Raw genomic sequence first — 22291 nt, forward strand, 5'->3', positions numbered from 1 at the left:
TATAAAACTAACAACCTATCTCCGCGGTGCATTCGTCATTGACATCTTATGTCATCCAGTTGGAGCTGCTTCCTTGTACGGCCAGTTGGCACGGGCTAGATTAAAGTGATTCTTACGTTTTAAATATAGAGATTTTTTTTCTTTCAAAAACGCATCGATTTACTACAGGAGGTCTTTATTTACCCCCCGGAGCCATGAAAGGCACTTGTTATTATGCATGGATGCACTTTATTGGAATTGTTTTGGACTGATGAAGAGAAACCCCTGTCTATGCCATCTTAAGCCCCCCTAGTGAGCCCTGGCCTCCTGGTTGAGAACCACTGCTCTAGAAAGAGTTTAAAAAGACAAATGAATCCAACAACAGAGTGCAAATGAATTCAACATTTAATTGTTTGATTTGATTTGATTTGATTATCAAGTATTCAACAAGAACTACCATAGAATCAGATTCATCAAGAACTACTGTACTGAACAATAAAGCCTGTCATTTTCTCAAAAATATTTGAGAACTTTGGGATTTTTTTTCTAAAATAGCATTAAGGAACATTATTAAAAAATATATATCTTAAAAAAAATGTAAAAACTATTTTGGAAATTGAACTCTTACTGTGAGCGCAGATGCCCCTAAATAAAACATAAGTTTTATTTATTTATTTATTTTTATTTTTATTTTTCAAAAGATTTTCATGCATCCTAAGTGTCTAAGATTGACATCGGTCTGAATAAGTTAGTATTGTTGCATCTATAATTTTCCACCTCATATACTTGAACTGGTACATTATGTAAATAACATGTTAGAATTAAAGATGTTATTAATAATGTAGATGGGAATATTAATATAGTGTAATAATTTACTATTATTATTATTATTATTTGGTTTAGCTACATATTCATTATTTTCACAGTGCTCTTTTCACAGAAAGGTCTTCTATGGATCCTTCAAATGAATATTCCTCGTGAACTGACAGCAACATGGACAATCCAAAACGAAAATTAAGATCTGGAAAGGAGATTTTAAAGGACAAGGGTCAACCTAAGAAAAGGGTCAACGATACTGGTACAGAAGATGTTTTGTCTGCGCCTAAAAGTGTTAAAGCATCTGATGATTCAGGATATATAAATATTGTAAAAGAAGGTATACATGCTGGGACACATATGGTGGAGGACCAATCCAGAACCATACAGTCTAAAGAACGTGGCTCTCCAGAAACAGCTGATGCTTTGGCTTGTTCATTTTGCAATTTTGTTGCAAAAACTCAAACTGCACTGAAAATTCACTCAACAAGGAAACACTCCCATAAAGGAGGGTTACAAAATGACACAGTCTCTGACACAGTTATTGGACCAGGGTTAAATCCGTTGCAGAACACAACACAATTACAAGAAAGTGAAAACCGAACACAGCTTTCAGAGTTGCAGCTGGACAGTACTTCAGTGTCTCTGTCAGAGGAAGACAAACAATCAGATACCTGCATGATTCAAACGGAAGATGAACATACACACCAACTCCTTGAAGATGAGGCTGTAATATCGGAGAGGGTTGTTGATACTTCTGAGGATGGAAGAACCAGTCCCACTCAGATGTTGCTAGAAATAGTTGAGCCCACTTCATGTGGATGTCAGAATGATGAAGACATAAATAAGACCTTTAAAGATAGTGATGATATGCAAGCAGGCTGCAGTTTTCATTTGGAAAGTAAAGTGGAAAGCAATAAAAATGGTGGCATTGATGGACATGCTGAGAATCATAAAAGTCAAAGGCATTCAAAGCCTAATACTCCTCATGCATGTTCCTGTTGTATCAATAAAGTCCTGGAAGGACACAGTCCAGACACGCATATTAAGAGGCAACATAATAAAAAACAAAATAACGTCTGCGATTTCTGTAGCTGTTCTTGCGTTACAAAGTGTGATCATGAGAAGCACTGCATGAGCAATAAGCACAACCGAAAGATGTCAGAGAATCGGGATTCTTTAAAGACAGAGATGACGCCATCGACAACAACCCTGACGCGCCCAACTGAAGGCAAGGCACAACATCAGTGTGATAGGTGCACCTTCACAGCCAACAACTCTGTAATGTTAGCACAGCACATTAAAACACACCATCCAGTGGAGCACCGTTTCCACTGCAGGGCCTGCCATTACTACACCACCACTATAGAGGCCATGGAGGTTCATCTGTCTGAAGAAGTACACCAACAGGTGGCCAAAGAGAAAAACATTAGCCCTTCTTTTAAAGAGTGTGTTGAAAAAATCCTTGTGATTCTGTCAGATCAAAGGGAGGACGGAGACATAAATGAGAGTGACACTCATGAGCAGTGCTCTAAAGAACCTGAAGCAGTTCAGGAAACAGAGAATGAACTAACAGAGCCAGCTGAAGCTGTAAGGAAAGGTTCTCCTCACAAACGGAAGCGAGGCAGACCAAAGACTTCTAATGTGACTGTTTGTAGTCATTGTGGGCTCGTTGCTTCCAATGCCACCAATCTCAGCGTCCATATACGACGCAGGCACAGTCGGTTATACAGCTTTGTTTGTAAGCTGTGCAACTATTACTGTGTGACCAAGGGGGACATGGACCGCCACTGTGAAACTAAAAAACACATAAACAAAATGCAAGCAGCCGGAAGTGAAGGCAGTGGGGTAGTTCTGCTAGAAGCTGAGCAGCCAACTCAAGCTAAGAAAAATGAAGCAGAACTGGGTGACAAAGTATCAGTGACTGAGACAACTATTGAAGAAGTAGACAAAGATATCTCCAGTGTACCATGTAAGAAAAGCAAGTATGACTTGAGTAATATCTGCACTCAGTGTGACTTTGTTGCTCACTCAACTCCATCTCTTGCTCTCCATGTGCGACGCAAGCACACAAAAGACTTTGAGTTTGTTTGTTTAGCATGCAGCTACTACACCGTAACCCGTAGAGAGATGTTCAGACACATGGCAACAGAAAAACACAAGCAGAAACGTGAGTGCTACCTGAAAAAACAGAACCAAAGCTTTAATAATGTTCAGGCTGACCTCACCAAATCCACCTTTGAAGAACCGGAGACAATCACAGGATCAGAAGTTGTCTGTGACAATTCTGTTTTGACATCTTCAAGCACCACAAATGAAGATGAAGAGAATTCAGCAAAAATAGATGAAGAAAATTGCGCAAATGAAGATGGAGCAAAACAGTCTGCTGTAAAGAATACGTCCAAAGACAATGAAGAATCCTCAACTAATCCAGGTGAATCAAATGTGTCTGACGTGGACCAGTCAATGACGGTGGTGAAAGATGCAGTGCTGGAGGATATGGATGAGGAAAATGCGTTTGATGAAGATGAAATGACTGATGTGGGAGATGACAGTCCCTCTAGTGAGAAACACCTTAGGGAGATACAGTTTGATGCTTGCATCTATCCCTTAAAAACATTAGCTGAGCGCAAGCAGGCATCACATGATGAAGAACAAACTACAGGTGCATTAAACCAGCTTAGCATCAAAAAGCCAAAAACACTGGTTGGACCTGAGACAAAGACTACCAAACCAATCCCACGTATCCGCTGTGAGGACTGTGGTTTTTTGGCAGATGGCTTAAGTGGACTAAATGTTCATATCTCCATGAAGCATCCATCAAAGGAGAAGCATTTCCATTGCTTGCTCTGTGGAAAGTCCTTCTACACAGACAGTAACCTACAGCAGCACTTAAGCAGTGCGGCACATATGCGCAACGAGCATGGAAGTGTTGAAGATCTTCCAGAAGGAGGCGCCAGCTTTAAATGCGTCCGATGCAGTGAGCCCTGTCAAACTGAGCAGGAACTGTTTGTGCATATCAAAGAGAAACATGAGGAACTGCTGAGAGAAGTGAACAAATATGTGCTGGAGGACACTGAGCAGATTAACCGAGAGCGGCAGGAAAACCAGGGCAATGTGTGCAAGTACTGTGGCAAAGTATGCAAGAGCAGCAACTCCATGGCTTTCCTGGCTCACATTCGCACACACACAGGTATGTCTTCCTCTGTCTTTACCATTACATATTTGCATAAAACATCTTTAGAATTGCAGTTTAGAATGTGCTGTTTAATAGGACCCAGTGTGCTTCCATTGTCTAACCCATAAGTTTTGCAAATTAATATATCTAAAATAACAGTCATATCTAAAATATCAGTTACTGATGATTTACCAATTATGTAGATATATGTGTTTATCATTTCAGGTCTTTTCTTAAAATTATACTGTATTTCACTCAAAAATAAACATTCTGAAATGAAAATCATTTACTCATCCTCACGACATGATGAAGAGAATTAAGTGTCTTTTCTTGTTTTTTCCTTACAGGATCTAAACCGTTCATGTGCAAAATCTGTAACTTTGCCACCGCTCAGCTTGGTGATGCCCGGAACCATGTTAAGAGACATCTAGGCATGAGAGAGTACAAGTGTCACATCTGTGGGTAAGTTTTAAAAGAAAACACAATTATGTCAGGTGAATGTTCTGTGCTCTGCATTTGTTGTATGTCGCACTGTAACACACCTGATTAAGATCATCAGCTCAATAGTAGAGACTTGATGAACTGAGCTGTGTTCCGACTAACAGGGTCCCTGTACAGTGTTTAGTGCGCCTTATTCAAGTACTTCATACTTCCATATACTACACTTTGACAAAATGTGTTCATTCAAACCACTCTGCAACATCTTCACACACAGATGAATTATCAGTAGTACATATTAGAGAAGTTTGGGGTCCAAGACCAGAAATGAGAACTACTGGCATTCTTAAAGGGGTCATCAGATGCCCATTTTCCACAAGTTAATATGATGCTTTAGGGTCCTAATGAAAAGTTTGTAATATACTTTGAATAAAAATTCTCAATGGTAGTGTAAAAAACCACTCATTTTACTTGGTTAGAAATGGCTCTGTTCTCAGCAAGCGATATCAGTACCTGGCCCTTTAAATGCTAGAACCTCTGCTCACCCCGCCCCTCAGTTCAGTTCGACGCACATGAGGTGTTGCCTAGACAACAGTTGAGGGTTTATTTGGGCAAATAATGGTCGTGCGAGGCTTACAAAGCACATCTGTGCAACCGTATCAATTTGAACCGGAGTCGGATACGGAATAAGATGACACCCGTTAAGAAGTTCGGCTATTACAGCTAGAACAGGGCGTTTCTGAATGGTTAGTAAACTTAATGTCACTTTTATTTATCTTTGTATGTACTGGCAGGGTAGCGTACTGAGAAAGATACGAACGCAATGTATTTACTGAGGTATAGCTGATTGAACGAGAGCAAATAAGTGATCGGATGACATAACTTACCCCGTCTTAATATGTAATACTTATTTTATATGCAGTGTTTCCCTCAGACTTAGACTGTCACGATACTACTGTGTCGAGGCAAGGAGCACAAAGATGAAGGAGATTCAGGATAACAGTCTTTAATATTTGAGACAGACAGGGCAGGCTGGAGACACACGTAGCACTTCAAATACAGACAACACAGCACAAGGAAAAAAATAAATAAAAAAAGGATAATTAACAAGACACATCCTCGCGCTGCAGGAACAACAGAGGGAGGGATGGGTGGGAACTTATGAGGAGGCTCGGGTGGAGGGTAGACACCCAGGAGGAGGACGTTTGAGAGATTCCAGGGTAGAGACGATGGAGGGAAGAAACAGAAGGAGCCAGGGTGGACCAGACTGAGGAGGAGCCTGAGGCGAAGACGAAGAGTTGATGAGCCAGGGTGACGAGGCAGATCCGGAGGGCTAAGGCAGAACAGATGGCTCAGGCAACTGAGGTGGAAGCGGGGATCCAAAAGGCAGTGGTGAAGCCGGAGCGACAGAGGACTGAGGTGGGGCCGAAGAGAAGGAGGTGCCTGACAGCCGAAGGGATGAGGCGCAGCCAGAGGAGTGGAGTCCAGAGGCAACGGATGGTCGAGGACAGCCCAAGATGGAGCCGGAGGGACAAGGGAGCCAAGGCGGAGTCCTGGACTCAGAGGCTGGAGGTGGAGACAGGTGATTCTCCAGCCATGACCCCGATGGAGACAGATGGTGGGCTGAAGGTGAGCAGAGCCAGATGACAGTGGAGGAGAACGAGGAAAGAGCGGGAGGGCATTTGTGAGCCTCTGGGCTTTCAGGGCTGGCAGACAGCTCAGGGTAGATGGGTTCCCAAACAACCTCCATGGCTGAAACGGGACTGACAGGAAGCTCGGACGAAGGCAGGAGGACAGGGGGCAGGTCGGCATATATATCCATATCGGGATCCCCTTCAATGTCCAACAGTCCCAGATCCTTAGTAAGCTCACTCTCAGCCATGGTGCAGTGGGCGGAGCCTCTCTCTGCACTCCCACTGTCTGCAGCGATCCTCAGGTCTGTCGCTCCATATGGCGATGGCTTGTCAGTGGCAGCGGGCTCGGCCTCTCCGTCATCCATGGGCTTGGGTTTAGGCTTGGGCTCCGCGCAGCGGTGTGATGGTGGGCTGGGCTCTGGGTCTGGCTTTGCTCTGGATCAGGGCCAGACACTGGATAACAGCCCCCTTCCAGTTTAGTCCAGTGGTGTCTGGAAGATCGACGGGGTGGTGGTAATTTGCACCGGTTAAGAAGAGTCTTAAAACAGCAAGCTGGCTGAACTCAACTGCATACTCCAGGAGGTCTGGTGTTTTGTCACGGTACTACTGTGTCGAGACAAGGAGCATGAAGAGGAAGAAGATGCAGGATAACAGTCTTTAACAGAGAGAGACGTAACAGAGGGAAAGACTATGTCACAGAGAGCATATGGGGACAGAAAACACAACAAAACAGGTCTAGAGGTGTGACAGACTATGTGTGGTGGTGCTTCACCCAGGGGAAATATATAATGTAAATATAAATAAATACCTATGTAAATATAAAACAGCAGACAGGCTGATTTAAAATGCAAATTCATTTCCTGCCAGCAGGAGGCATTTTTGGAGCCAGTAACAACTGTAGACAAAGCAGTGATGCGTTCTCATACGCTAATTTATCAGGCATTATAGGAAAGATTAAACGAAAATTACATTGAAACCTTTCTGACAGCAGGTTCCCTTCAAAGATTCCTTTATATAAAAACCTCCTGTGCCATGTTTTGACTTTGAAATGTGCAGTGCTCATGTTTATTCAACGAAGTCAAAGCCTTTTGGAAAATCTATTTGTGGCGGTCAGTTTTGATATTGTGGTGGGCCGCCACAAATAAATCAATGCATGGGAAACACTGATATGCAAAGTTGTTACCCAATCATAGATGTGGGCATATACACTGAAGTCTTAAAAGAGACAAACCCCTTTAAACTGAGTGTTATAATTGAGGGATTAAAATCAGGTTAATAAATGGTATTTTGTTAAAAATCCTACTAACATTACGAGCAAATTAATAAACCCCATTAATATCTAAATGTTGTTTTACTGGTGTCTCTAGCTGTATATATTTGGTGGAGCACAATCATTCGGACTTTACATGAGGTCACTTTAAATCATCCCTAATCGTTTCAAATAATCCCTTAATTTAAAAAATGCCTTTCTGTGCTTGAACCTTTTTCCATATAAACATTAGAATTTAAATTGGATTTTTATGACAGCAAAGATTGCTTGGCTCATGATTAATCCTTTTTGATTCGTGCTGTTGCATGAATCACATTCTAAGTGAGCATAAAAAACATTGTTGATCAATATGTGATGCTCATTAGACACCAAGAAGATTCCTTAGCAACAAAGACCGTTTAATGACAGTCATTGCTGGATTTGATTATGTTTTATGTTAACTTTTGAACAAATACTCTTTTCCTATTGCAAAAAAAAAAAAAAAAAACTGGTCATGAAAGTAAAGCTTAAAGTCAAGGCTTGATTATTTCAGGAACCTTGTCACAAGTCCATTGTTTTTACATTTCTGTGTTACTATTACTATATTTTCATACGTAAAACAAACAAATGGCATTCCACTTGAACCATTATCCTCTTTTTTTGCAAAGAATTAAGTCTACTAAAAACTTTGCTTTAGAAGCAAAATTGCATACATTTGGCTTATGCTTAAATCATTTAAAATGATTTACGTACTGTGAATAATACACTTTTCTAGAAAAAGCATTAGTGTCTTATTATACAAGTTTGCAAATTTGTTTTCCTTTAAGTGGTTAGCACAGTTGCCTCATAACAACACGGTCTCTAGTTGAGTCAGGAGGCTTTTTTGTGTTCAGGTTTCCTCAAGGTATTTCTGTTTTCACCACAATGCAAAAACTTCCAGGTTAGGTGAATTGGGGACTTAAAATTGCCCATACAAATGTGGCCTTTAAGACTGCATGTTTTTTCCGCGCAGTAGCACGCAATTCGTCACGCATGAGCACTGCTCCCTGCAGGCACGCTTCTTAGCATTTAAATAAATTTGTTAAATTTATCAGTAGCTAGGCCAGATTAGACTGCTCTTGGCCACTTCAGCTTGGAAATGGCTTGTCTTGAATCAGTATTTAAATGTGCCTAGGCTTATGGATTATTACACTGTATATTAAACAGAATAACCAAATATAAAAAAAAAAACAATAGAGGACACCAACATTTAGTTTGTGTCTAAAAATCTATTTACACATGCACTATGAGTGTACAGCATATTATTATTATTTTAAATGCTTTGTAAACGTATTTCATTGCGTTCTGCAGATATTCACAAGATGAGTACATACTTTATTGTGCTGTTTTGAAAGTGTTTTTGTTTTCTACAGACACAATGAGGAGAAATGCAAAATAAAGTAACAATAAAGACAAGTTCATATGATTGTATGAATTGGCAACATACATAAACGAGTATCAAGAGTGCTTTTTTTGTTTAATGTGCTTAAAAGCTGCTCTTCTCAGAGCATAACTTAACTTTCATTGTTTTATATTTCACATTTTATACACGCTGTAAATGTTATAAATAAAGTCATGCATTTTCATTTCACAGAACAATTTGATATAAAAGCATAACAATTGTTGTTTATCTTTAAAAACGTCTATGCATGCATGCATGTTAAACAAACTGCATAACAGAAAAGAAATGCAATTGAGACTAAAAGGTGCATTTTGGTCAAATATGTGATTTTTTTTTTTTTTTTTTTAAGGTTTTGCTGCTTTAAAGCTCTGGAAAAACAAGCTATGTGTTTATTATTGCAACATTTTATATTAAACATTTATGGCACTATGTAGGCCGTAAAAAAAATACAAAAATATTTATCTGACTTGCTGGTAAATTATCTGAGACGCCTCAGGTAATTGGTAGCTATCTAACCGGAATGATATCGGGCGACAGTAATGGTAACGGTAACAAAAATCTAATTGGCATCATTTATTCATGTTGCATAACATTGAGAACCATATTATCAACAGATGTGGAAAATGCACAAAATGTTTTCTTAGTAGCTATTTGAGATGCTTTCTGTGTTTTAAGCATGTTTTAAATGACAGAAACATTGCTTCTGTTGCCAAAAGCTTGTCACGATTTCTGAGGAATAATCTGGGCAAAGAATTTAAAAAACTGTCAACAAAAAGATGCAAAAAATCAAAGTGAAAATGTGGTATTTTATTTAGTATATACATGTATTTTGTAGTCATTACTTATATGTGACCCTGGACCACAAAACCAGTCTTAAGTCGCTGGGGTATATTTGTAGCAATAGCCAAAAATACATTGTATGGGTCAAAATTATTGATTTTTCTTTTATGTCAAAAATCATTAGGAAATTAAGTAAAGATCATGTTCCATGAAGATTTTTTGTAAAATTCCTACTGTAAACCTATCAAAATGTAATTTTTGGTTAGTAATATGCATTGTTAAGTACTTAATTTGGACAACTTTAAAGGTGATTTTCTCAGTATTTAGATTTTTTTGCACCCTCAGATTCCAGATTTTCAAATAGATGTATCTCGGCCAAATATTGTCCTATCCTAATAAACTATACACCAATAGAAAGCTTATTTATTTATTACATATACATATGTATATATCTCAGTTTTGTAAAATGTAACCTTATGACTGGTTTTGTGGTCCAGGGTCACATATTTTAATAGTTTGTTTATTTTTAATGGGAAACATGTACATGCTGTTTAATTTAATATTTTTATTTATTTGAGTTTATATCTTATTTTAGTGATTTTAATATTACTTATATTAAACAGTTTTAATATTACGTCAATATTGATGGTCGCCTTTTTCATGGTTGTGCCTAGTTTTTTGACTTCTTTAAATGAAAACACATTTGGTCAAATTAAACTATTTAAAGAGAAGAATTGCATTTTTCATTTTAGATTATTAACTCTTAAAATTTTCTGTCTTCCATGACCGCTGTCTTGCAAGGTCATTGTTTTGGTAGTTAACTGTGCACAAGACAAGAAGAGTGTAATACTCTTTTGGCCATTTTTACCACTTTTTAATATGTTTTAGATTCTATTTTAGATATGAAGAATATAATAAATGTGACATGTTTTCATATAATAAAACTAATGAATACAGAAATGCACCTTGAATTATCAGTGATCAAATGCAAAGGACAGTTTGCATTTGCAGAAGTACACAATACTTGAATATAGCTTGTCCATGTTTAATGTTCTCTGCCGCTTGTTGCAATATTTTTTCTAAGAGGTTCATAGAGTCGCTTAGAAGCAAGTCACAGCTTCAGTAGATGACATGACCAAGAATAAAACATGACTGTCCCCTACTGGCCATGTCTTGCTTTCCCATTTTAACCCTTCTTTATTTTGACTTAAGATTTGTTTGAAGTATCTCTGAGTATTGTATAATTAGAATAGTATTGTGTATCGTACCTAATTGGATGTCATGACACTGTCTTTGGCACGAGATTCTGGGATAAGTTCCAGCACTCCCACAAATAGTAAAGAGAATGAATAATTACACAGATATTTTTATTGTAGTACCAGACAAGAGCAATATATGTACTCAGACTTCTTGCAGTAGTATCACATGTTTGGATGGCAATATGCATATGGAAATTATGTAAGAGGTTATGTATAGTAAAACTGTGCTTTGTAAGTGTGCTCTGTATATGGTTATTTCAGAGACGAGAAGCGTATGTGTCCTCCTCCACTGACTAATGTATAACACTTTCTAAATTTTGAAGGTTTTGTGCATACGCAATTTATTTCCTTATTTATTTGGTGCACGTTTAGTGAAAATAATATTTTCCTTGTTTTGTAGGTGAGGCCTCTGCTCTACCAGGCTTGATGCAGCATGTTTTCATTTTTAATGCTCAAAAAGTTTTACGCTCGTTGCAGCTAAATGTTTTGAAAGATTGACAGGGCCTGAATTTCAGAGCAGGATTGTGGGTACTGCGTGGTTATTGCGGTTTATGTTAAGGTTCTGTACTTATAATGCAGGAAATTCTCACATTCACTCACGGTCATAGTGTGGGTTGAATAAGCAAATTAATGTATACAGATAAACAGACAAAGTCAGTAATATAAAATATCTCAGACTGTATTTTCACAGACAGTTAACAAGAGTATACTGGGATACTTGGATTAGAAGACCGATAATTAAAACAGCCTCTATCAATTACCAGTTACACTCAGTACAGAGGACGATCTACCGGTGTGAAATTTTATTATTGAGTAAAAAAGAAAAATTACGAACAGTTACTATACAACATTCTAGTGAATAGAACAGCCAGAGTTCATTAAAAGATGTTAACTTTTATTTAGGGATGCACCGAAATTAAAATTCTTGGGCAAATCTGAACAAAATTAAATACTGGGCCGATTACTGAACACGTTTTTTCATGTTTTTTCCCCATGTATTTTGCCAATTTTTTTCACCGTTGAATAAATTAAATAGTCAAAATGTGCTTTTTACAGTTTTGTCTTGCTTTTTAAAAAAATTAAAATAAATCAATTACAAAACCACTTAAAAAATATTTACTTAACACTGGACATTTTTAACATTCTAGTAGACATTATTACGGAGCCCCTAAGGGGACGTGGAGCAAAAATTAAATAAAGTTTAGTTTCGCGTGCTCACGTGAAACTATCGCGTGCGCACGTGAAACTTTCTCTATAGTTTCGCGTGCGCACGTGAAAGTTTCACGTGAGCACATGAAACTAAACTTTAAAAAAAATTCTGTACATGAAGGTTTTCGCGTAAGCACATGAAAGTTTCAAGTGAGCACATGAAACTAAACTTTAGATTTTTTTTACTCTGACGTCCCCTTAGGGGCTCCGTACATTATAGCCTACCAATAAAGCACAACCTAACTTAAAATTAAGTTAGTAAATAAGTTAGTAAAAATAATATTATTTGGCCATTTTTAAGACCCCTTCTTGAATCAGGCATGTGTTTTTTAATGTACAAATAAATGCAACCCTGCTGAGCAAAGGAGAATGTTATAATAAATGTATTAATAGAGCTGTTGTAATGATTGTTATCATAATTTTTGTCTTACATTTTATTGTATTTTACAGAACGACAGTAAAATTATTTATCTTTAAATATGGGCGGAAACCCACAAGAAGACCTCAGTACTACTTTTTGCTGACAGCAGCAGATTTATGAATGATTCTCATTATGCTGTTTCAGCACAGATTTTCCTCATGCTTTGGAAAATTTGTGTGTATTAGACAACATAACGTTCTGTAGTTTATTTACTAACGGTTTAAGGCCATTTCGCGATTTCAGTCATCATACAGTAACCAGCAACAACCACCCCTTTAGTTTGAATAAATCATTTCAGTTCAAATACAAATTCAAATTAAACTTCCTTGCACCATTGTATGTAGGGTAGACTGTTGCACAATAAAAAGATTATTTGAGCTTCCACCTCATCTTTCAATATGTGAGATTGTGTATATTTTCTCAGCGAGAGGCTATAAGTTGCAACAGCTGTTTGTTTGTTTCAGTGACCAAAAGAAGGCCATAGCTGATGTCTCTGTGTCTAGGCATCGAATATCATTAGTTGTAGAAACTTGGAAACTTAAAATATGAACTGCTATTCAGGCACACAGACGCATAATCCTGGCTCAAGGAGCTTACCCCCTCTCTCTCCCCCTCTTCACTTTCTGTCTACTCTCCACTGTCATATCATAATTTAGGCAAAATTAAATAAATCTTTAAAAAAAGATTTAAAAAATTATGGTGTACACATTTAAAATAATTAAAATGTATTTTTGTCCTGATTTTTAGTTATATACTTGTTTCATGTGTTACAGATGGGCGTTTGTAATGAAGAAACATCTCAACACTCATCTGCTGGGAAAGCATGGACTGGGCCAGCCCAAAGAGAGGTTTTGAACTACACTGATCACATGCACTTATCAAATTACTTTGTAACACTTTACACAAAATAAGGTTGTATTTGTTAACCTTAGTGAATGTGAATTAGTGAATTGTACTTTATACAAACCAACAATGAGCAATACCTTTATACGCAATAGTATAAAAAAGTATAATAATGCTTATATGATATAGGGGGATCTCTAAATATGCGCTAATATTAATAAAGGGAAATCTACAGGTTCAATGTAAATAACTTTTTATGTGCGCTGCTGTTAAAGTGGTCACAATATTCACATAAATCCTACTTATCCATGTGTACTTCCATAGAAACATGGCCACCAGCAGTCAATTAAAATTCAGTGGCTACAAACATCAAATCTGAATGGCCTACTATTACAAAAATTAATAGGGGGAGGGGGGGGGGTTGCCTACATTTTTAAAGTAATCTAAGATGATTGGTCAGTGTATTGGCCTGGTTTCACAGATAGGGCTTAGACTAAGCCAGAATTAGGCCATAGTTCATTTAATTAATTTTTATAAACGTGTCTTGGAAAAAAAATACTGGTGTGCATCTTGAGACAAAACAAAGGCACTGGTAAATTTTATGTTCAGTCAGTGCAAGTTTCTTTCAGTTGAAACGGCTCAGACTTACATTTTAGTCTGGGATTAGTTTGTCTGTGAAACCGGAGGATTGTCTAGCAATAGTTTTTTGTTTTGTTTTTCACCCCAAGACGAGGCTATATTTAAGTAAATGTTATTTTAGTCATTTTTCCGCAGGTTTGAGGGTTTTTTTCATTCATTTAATTGTTTTACAAATAATAGATCTATTTTTTTGGGGGGTGTGGCCTACAATAACTAATTGATCTATATCTTGTGATTGCAACATCCAAACATCACAAAACGTAGTACATATGAACAATAGGACATTCTGATGTATCAATAATACTGCAACTGTTTTCAAAGAAGTTTTGATCATGTGACACACACACAGATCCAACAACATCCAGAATAAACAAATAAAATAAAGACATCACTAATTTTAAATTTCTATGATCAAGAATTGTGCCTGAATGTAGCATTGCAGTGGTTCATTGGTTAATGTGTTCTCTTTTACTAGAAAGTTTGAGTGTGATCTGTGTGACCGGAGTTTCAGTGAGAAATGGGCACTGAATAACCACATGAAGCTGCACACCGGAGACAAACCGTACAAATGTGCATGGCCTTCATGTCATTATGCCTTCTTGACTCTCTCTGCTATGAAGGACCATCACAGGACGCACACAGGTACAAACACATCAGAACACACACTAATTTTGTATGCTTTAATATGCTTTCATTATCTTTGTCTTAACGTGTGTGTGTGTGTGTGTGTGTGTGTGTGTGTGTGTGTGTGTGTGTGTGTGTGTGTGTGTGTGTGTGTGTAAATATTGCCCTTAAGCCGCAACCAAAGTATGCATACATAAAATATTGGGCTTTTGGATCAAAGACCAATTTCAATTATTATATTAACAAACTTTGAAAAGAAAACAAAGTACTTCATTAAAAGATATCTCTTGCTCACGCATTTTTATTACTTATAAACTTATTAACTCCTGTTAACTGTCTATTAATATTCAATTTAGCTGTAGATGTATGTTCTACTTTACTTTTTTCCTATGTTGATGTGTTCTATGTAAAAAAAAAAAAATCTTCTCTTACCTCTAACCATTTCTTCCTCTATCTAATTAAGGCTTCCTTTATATTTACATATTTTATCTAAATCTAATTGTGGTCGTAGTACTTTATTTTTCCCTTCTGGATTCAAACTGCAATTTCCAGAGAGCTTTAACATTTCACATATAATTTTCTTTTAATTTTCTCTTCTGTGTTTTGCTATTTCTTTTCTTCTCCTTATGGCTATGGCTTTTGATTTCATACTTCATTAATTCCTAATTTACCCTAAAATTATTTGTTAAATTTGCCTCATTCCAACAGTCTATAATGATATTTTCTGCATCATCTCAGAACTGCACATCTGTCAGTGTGTTCTGGTTCATTTTCCAGTGCATAATTCTTTTTGCATCTTCGGATTTTGCTGTGTTTATTGTTAAAAAAAATAGCTTTGTGATTTGTAGGAACAGAAGGTTTTATAGGGACCTCTTTAACATAATTCACTAAATTCCTTGAAATTAAACAATAATCTATACGTGACTGCTGAGTAAGGTTTTGTTTACACCATGTTAACTGAATTTTATTTGAATACTTATGCCTCCATATATCATTAAGTCAAAGGTAGAACATACATTATTCATTGTGCCTGACTTCATTAGCCATAAATGAAAGCACCAATGGATAACTGAAAATAGATCTTAAAAATAAGAAAACAAGTCAATGAATATATTTGAATGAAGTTAAAATGGTTTACTTTTTATTAATTTGATTATGTACTCATGTATTTCATTTTGAGTGCAAGATAGTGGTGCGCCACACAGACAACACACACTTTTCTGCTTGACTGTGATTTGTGATCGTTTGATTGTTGCGTCTTGCATGGACAGACATAAGATGTGTCTGAAATTGCATACTTTCTCAGTAGGTACTACATTTTATATAGAATGATCCTTGCAACCATAGTTTTAAACAAATATCTGTTTAGTATTGTGTGAATATTGTATGCCAATTTGACATGATCCAGGATTGTTAGGTTCTTCGAAGCCCATCCTGCATTAGCTATCATTGCATTGCTTGAGAACAAGCTTACTATAAGAGTGTGTGTGTGTGTGTGTGTGTGTGTGTGTGTGTGTGTGTGTGTGTGTGTGTGTGTGTGTGTGTGTGTGTGTGTGTGTGTGTGTGTGTGTGTGTGTGTGTGTGTGTGTGTGTGTGTGTGTGTGTGTGTGTGTGTGTGTGTGTGTGTATGAATCATACTGTAAACTTTTTAATATCTACAGAGCTATTCATCTATGACTTTTCTGTTTCAGGAGAGAAGTCTTTCCTGTGTGATCTCTGCGGATTTGCTGGTGGAACTCGTCATGCCCTGACCAAACATCGGCGACAGCACACAGGTACACACCAGGGTTTTGCACAACTACAATTAAAAAACTACCATTTTTACATTTTAATTTAGATCCTGAATTTGTATTGAATTTGAGCGAACAGGATGCAGAATTTCCTGGTGAAAAAAACAGCTAAAACTAGCCTAGTTTTAGCTGGTCAACCAGCCTGGTTTTAGCTTGTCATAGCTGGTCAGCAGGCTGGTTTTAAAAGGGGTTTCGGCCACTTTTCCAGCCTGGCCAGGCTGGGAGACCAGCTAAAACCAGCTACTTCCAGCTTAAACCAGCTAAGACCAGCCAACCAGCCTAGGCTGGTTTTAGCTGTTTTTTTCAGCAGGGTTGCAATTCGAATTTGGATGTAAGGCAGAATTAAAACTAATCAAATGTATATTTTCAAAATTGCAAAAGCAAATATTTTTTAACTAAGCAAAGTCTGTCAAAACAAACCTTGTTGTTTGAAAGTTGTTGTTTTTTTTTTAAGTTGAAAAGGCTTTGAAGTTTGAAGGTTTATAGGTTTATTGCAATTCAGTGAACTTTTAATGTCTCATTCTAATGTCTTGGCTCTGCAGGTGAACGACCCTTCAAGTGTCAGCTGTGCAATTTTGCCTCAACCACACAATCCCATCTGACACGCCATAAACGTGTGCATACAGGCGAGAAGCCCTATCGCTGCCCCTGGTGTGACTACAGGTACAACAAACTCAGCTATGAAGCCCCTATTTATATTACATTATAAGGCTATTTCTAAGGCATTATAATGAATGCATAATGCATTAAAAAAAATGTATAATATGTTATATCATTTCATGAATAATCATTACAACAATTATAATACTTGCATATATGAGGTTATAACTTTTAAGATTATGATTATGATTATTTATAACACACAATGGCCCCATATTACAGCTATGAGGAGGTAATCATGCTCTTAACAGCTATAACCACAAATAAGTAAAAATTATAATGCATTAAAACTGTTCTTATGAATACTCATGAGATGATACAACATATTACAAGGTTTTTTATAATGCATTATGCATTCATTATAATGCCTTAACATAAACCCTATAATGTATTATAAATATGTTAAAAACATTACCATGTTTCTAACGACCATCCACTGTAGTTTCACAAAAAAATTCACATTCATCACATTCAGCAGTGGTCAGAAACATGTGACTATTAGGGTCCCCACACATCCTGGAAAACCATATAAATAAATTATGACAAATTTTCCAGTCCTGGAAAACAAATGGAAAATTATTGAAAATATAAAATCTCCTGGAAAAATTTTCTCTTATTTAGAATAAATATTTTGACTTTTTCTCACAATAATTCAGTAACTGTTGGTATATGGAATATATAACTTTAGTGATCCTTGTCTTTTATTTCTGGCATGATGGAATTGAGAATGTCCTAGAAAAATCCTGAAAAATGATCTCTGAAAAAAAAAATAGGAATCCTGAAACAACATGTCTTACTGAGAACTTGTGATCGGATAGGCCAAAAAGCATCACAAAACCAGGTGTAAAATGGATACTAAATATAATTCTGTAAGGCTATAGGATTTTATTTATTTGTTTGTTTATTTATACGAATGTTTGTCCACCAAGCAGTCACACTTCTCCCTGGACCACAAAATTAGTCTTAAGTAGCACGAATATATTTCTAGCAAAGGCCAAAAATACATTGGATGGGTTAAAACTATATATTTTCATTTTATGCCAAAAATCAATAGGATATTAAGTAAAGATCATGTTTCATGAAGATATTTTGTAAATTTTCCTGTAAATATATCAAAATATATTAGTAACATGAATTAGTAAGAACTTCATTTGGACAACTTTAAAGGCGATTTTCTCTATATTTTGCACCCTCAGATTCCAGATTTTCAAATTGTTTTATCTTGGCCAAATATTGTCTTGTCATATAACAAATTTTCAAAAATATTCAGCTTTTAGATGATGTATAAATCTCAATTTCAAAACGTTGACCCTTATGACTGGTTTAGTGGTCCAGGGTCACATTTATTGTGAAGTATTATTATTACTATTATTTAAAAAATAACTGTTTTCTATTTTAATATATTAAATTATTCTTGTGACAGCATAATGAATATTCAGCAGCCATTACTCCAGTCACGTGTTCCTTCAGAAATAATTCTAATGTCCTGGTTTGGTGCTCAAGTAGCATTTTGTCCCAGGTTGATTCACAAACCGAGAGTAAAGGATCTACTTGCAACTTTATTTGATATAAAACAAAATAAGAACACCTGTTGTTCTTCATTTTTTAGTTGTTGTTTTTTTTTTTACTCAACCTTTTTTAAGCGATGTTTACTATGTTAAAAAAATACTTGAAGGCTACAATCTGTTTTAATGTAATATTTGTCAGTATTGGTTTTTCACACAAAAATATTAAGCAAAAAAAAAAAAAGGTTTTCTTATTGATAATCCGAACCATTATTAATAATTGATAATTAATAATAATGCTAAGTTGCTGTTTGTTTCTTTCTCTTCTCTTCTATTTTCTTCTCTATTCTGCTTTATATTCTCCTCTTCCTGGCTTCCTTTTTTGTTGAATGTTTTTGGTTCGTGTTTGGATTTGCATAGAATGTGTACCTTCTTTTATCAGATCTAACTGTGCGGAGAATATCCGAAAACACATCCTGCACACAGGCAAGCATGAGGGGGTGAAGATGTATAACTGTCCCAAGTGCAGCTACGCCACCAATGCCCCGATGGACTTCAGAAATCATCTCAAAGAGACTCACCCTGATATTGAGAACCCAGACCTGGCTTACCTACATGCAGGTACTATGTCTGTCTTGTGCTTTTCCTAACTTGTTCTTAATAAAATAAAAGGAGAGATGAAGCCATGTGATCAAACCCAAACCCTAAGAGTTCGCGCTATGTGCGACTGACCCAATCAGCATGTTTGTGTTTGCACTCAGGGGAGCTTCAAAGGTTTCTATGTGTTTTTGCAATGATGAGTAATGTATCACGGACATATCTCATGAATCCTTTCATAAACAAAGTGTAGAGAGAGTGTAAGGAAGAGATTTGTTGTGTAGTGTAGAGAGCTTCATTGATTATAATGGAACTTTGTGAGATCGCGATGAACTAAGAGTGTCAGCGTTTAATAATTTTTAAGGGAGTTTGTAAATGAGATATTAATTTAAGACAACAGTTAAATTAACAAGAAGTTATTATTAAGAGACTTACATTGTCTGATTATGACACTATTGCCTGATTTTGCTCTATTTCGTCATCAAAAATAATCTAAAACAAGGCACAACTGAGCCGCAGCGCATCTCCATTCAAACACAGCAGCATTTCATTTATGAATGAACGTGCATTTTTATAAAGGAATCTAGTGAAATGACTCAATTTCCCATTCATAAAGACAGTCACTTGCTTTATTCCTGAATGAACCAGCCGTTCGACCGAATCAAATGAATTATATGATTCAGTAATCAGTGACTGGCAGATTTAGTTAAATTTTTTTTTTAAGTATCTTTTCAGTTATTTAAATTATTTAATATTTCTGTATTCAAAATGTTATATTTAAAACACTAATCTCAACATGATTTTGGTTGCACTTACGCCACATCTGAGCCCCATTAAACATGAAAATACACCTACAAGCCACTTTTGTGTTCTTCTGTGCCACCTCTGTAGTACAAATGTATTTTGTTAATACTGATTTCATTTGATTGGTAACTTATTTTAATTTTAAACAGCTTAAAAATATATACATTTTTAAAATTTGACATAAAAGATGATATACTTTTAATAAAGTTAGAAAAATGCCATTACTAAGGTAAAAACAAAATTCCACTGTAAATCACTTTAAGGAGTCGAATATCACCTGGTAATAGGAGGGCAAATTTTTTAATCCGATTTTTTGATTATTGTTTAGAATGTGCTCCTGAAATTTTGACTGTGCTCCTAAACTTTTTAAAAGTAAGTGTAGAAGCCTGGTGCAGGAAGCGGGAGAAACAAATGACTTATTAAAGGAGTAGTTTACTTTCAGAACAAAAATTTACAGATAATGTACTCACCCCCTTGTCATTCAAGATGTTCATGTCTTTCTTTCTTCAGTCAAAAGAAAATTATGTTTTTTGAGGAAAACATTTCAGGATTTCTCTCCATATAATGGACTTCTATGGTGCCCCCGAATTTGAACTTCAAAATGCAGCTTTAAAGGGCTCTAAACGATCACAGCCGAGGAAAAAAAGGGTCTTATCTAGCAAAACGATGTTACTTTCTGAAAAAAAAAATACTATATATATACTTTTTAACCTTAAATGCTCATCTTGTCTTGCTCTATGTGTACCCCGTGTAGAGTAAAACGTATTAAAAAATATATAAATTGTAAATGTTTTTAGAAAACAGCCGATCGTTTCGCTAGATAAGACCCTTCTTCCTCGGTTAGGATCATTTAGAGCCCTTTGAAGCTGCATTTAAACTGCATTTTGGAAGTTCAAACTCGGGGGCACCATAGAAGTCCATTACATGGAGAGAAATCCTGAAATGTTTTTTCTCAAAAAAACACCATTTCTTTACAACTGAAAAAAGAAAGACATCATCATCTTGGATGACAAGGGGGTGAGTACATTATCTGTAACGTTTTGTTCTGAAACTGAACTAGTCCTTTAATTAAATAAGTGTTACTCAGATTTACTTGTTTCAAAGTACAGAACATCATTTGTCTATTGTGCAAAAATAAATACAATAAATGGCCAGCAAACTTAACTACAGAATGTCTTTCTACTGTCTCCTGTGTTGGTGTCAGGAATCGTGTCCAAGTCCTTCGAGTGTCGACTGAAGGGACAGGGGGCATCCTTTGTCCAGGCAGAGTCCGCATTCACCCCTGAAGAGGGTGAACTGGGTTCTGAGGCTGTTCAGCAGGTCATCATCATTCAGGGCTACGGTGGGGGAGAGGTAGCTATCGATCAGGCCCTGGAGGAGTCGGCTGCTGCCACTTTACAAACCCTCGCTATGTCTAGTCAGCTGGGCGAAGTGCTACACATCACCGAGGACGGACAGCTCATCACATCTGGTCGGGAAGTTTCTGCAGGAGGGCAGACCACTCAGTACGTCCTGGTGGAGTCTTCTGGAGAGACTGTAGAAGATGCAAGACAGGAAGGAGAGGAAGCTGTGCACAGTGTGTCTGAGTCTTCCTCTGCTCTGGATGCTTTGCTTTGTGCCGTGACCGAGTTGGGCCAACAAGGCTGCCCTAGAGAGGGAGAGATTACCACCACCACAGTGTCAGAGCGTCTGCCGGAAGAGAACGGTGAAGGTCAGACCTCTCAGACACAGAGACAGAGCGAAGGACAAGTATATGAGGAGAGGGCAGAAGTGGGTGTGGTGGCTCAGGTAATGGGCTCTACCCATGAGCACACATCTGAGGAAATGCAAGAGGTGCTACAGTTTGCTGCCAGTCAACTGATGATGAAGGAGGGTCTTACTCAAGTTATTGTGAATGACGAGGGGACACATTACATAGTCACACAGCTGGATGACTCTACTCTGCATGTTCAGGGCACTGTAGAGGATCCATCCGGACAGGAGGCGATAGTTTACTCGGAAATTAGTCCCGAATGAGGTGAAGATGAGAGATTGAGTAGATCCTTTTGATGTTTCTCTTCATGTTTTACTGAATTCGGACTCCAGTGTCTGGTGACTTGTTTCTTCTAAGAGGGTGAACTCAGGTCAAAGTGTAACAAGTTTTTTGGGATGGATTGCTTTGGTTTTTTTGATCGCTAACAACATTCTCGTGAAATAAACTCTTTATATGTAAAAATGCTTTATATCCTTTTAAAAAAGACTAACAACCAAAAACGTATAAAAATATTTTTTGAAGATAAATGTATGTAGATGTTCAGATTGCTATTGAAAACCTTGTTAAACATACTCCTTCTGTTTTCTTATTTCTTTATTTATGCATTTTAGTTTTGAAAAACCTTTTCTTGTGCAGTAAGTGGATTCAGTATTGAGGACTAGACATCTTACC

The 22291-nt window shown here is 36.9% G+C and overlaps 1 protein-coding gene across 1 annotated transcript; it reads left to right on the forward strand.

Annotated features, from left to right (window-relative positions):
• Positions 1-913: 913 nt before the first annotated feature.
• znf407 (zinc finger protein 407) lies at positions 914-22191 on the forward strand. The gene is made up of 8 exons (XM_073847075.1): positions 914-3988; positions 4321-4435; positions 13178-13252; positions 14362-14528; positions 16202-16285; positions 16843-16963; positions 18908-19086; positions 21071-22191. Exons 1-8 carry the CDS (start codon positions 973-975, stop codon positions 21880-21882), a joined length of 4569 nt encoding a protein of 1522 aa, XP_073703176.1. The 5' UTR covers positions 914-972; the 3' UTR covers positions 21883-22191.
• The last annotated feature ends 100 nt before the right edge of the window (positions 22192-22291 follow it).

Source organism: Garra rufa, chromosome 9, assembly GCF_049309525.1.
Source record: "Garra rufa chromosome 9, GarRuf1.0, whole genome shotgun sequence".
NCBI classification, from domain to species: Eukaryota; Metazoa; Chordata; class Actinopteri; order Cypriniformes; family Cyprinidae; genus Garra; species Garra rufa.

What these genes read in the sequence shown, in the direction of transcription:
- znf407 (XM_073847075.1), top strand. Translation starts at nt 973, where the DNA reads ATGGACAATCCAAAACGAAAATTAAGATCTGGAAAGGAGATTTTAAAG. An exon ending in CTGGGCCAGCCCAAAGAGAG is followed by an intron (nt 13,253 to 14,361) that starts GTTTTGAACTAC and finishes CTCTTTTACTAG; the next exon opens with AAAGTTTGAGTGTGATCTGT. An exon ending in TGCCCCTGGTGTGACTACAG is followed by an intron (nt 16,964 to 18,907) that starts GTACAACAAACT and finishes TTCTTTTATCAG; the next exon opens with ATCTAACTGTGCGGAGAATA.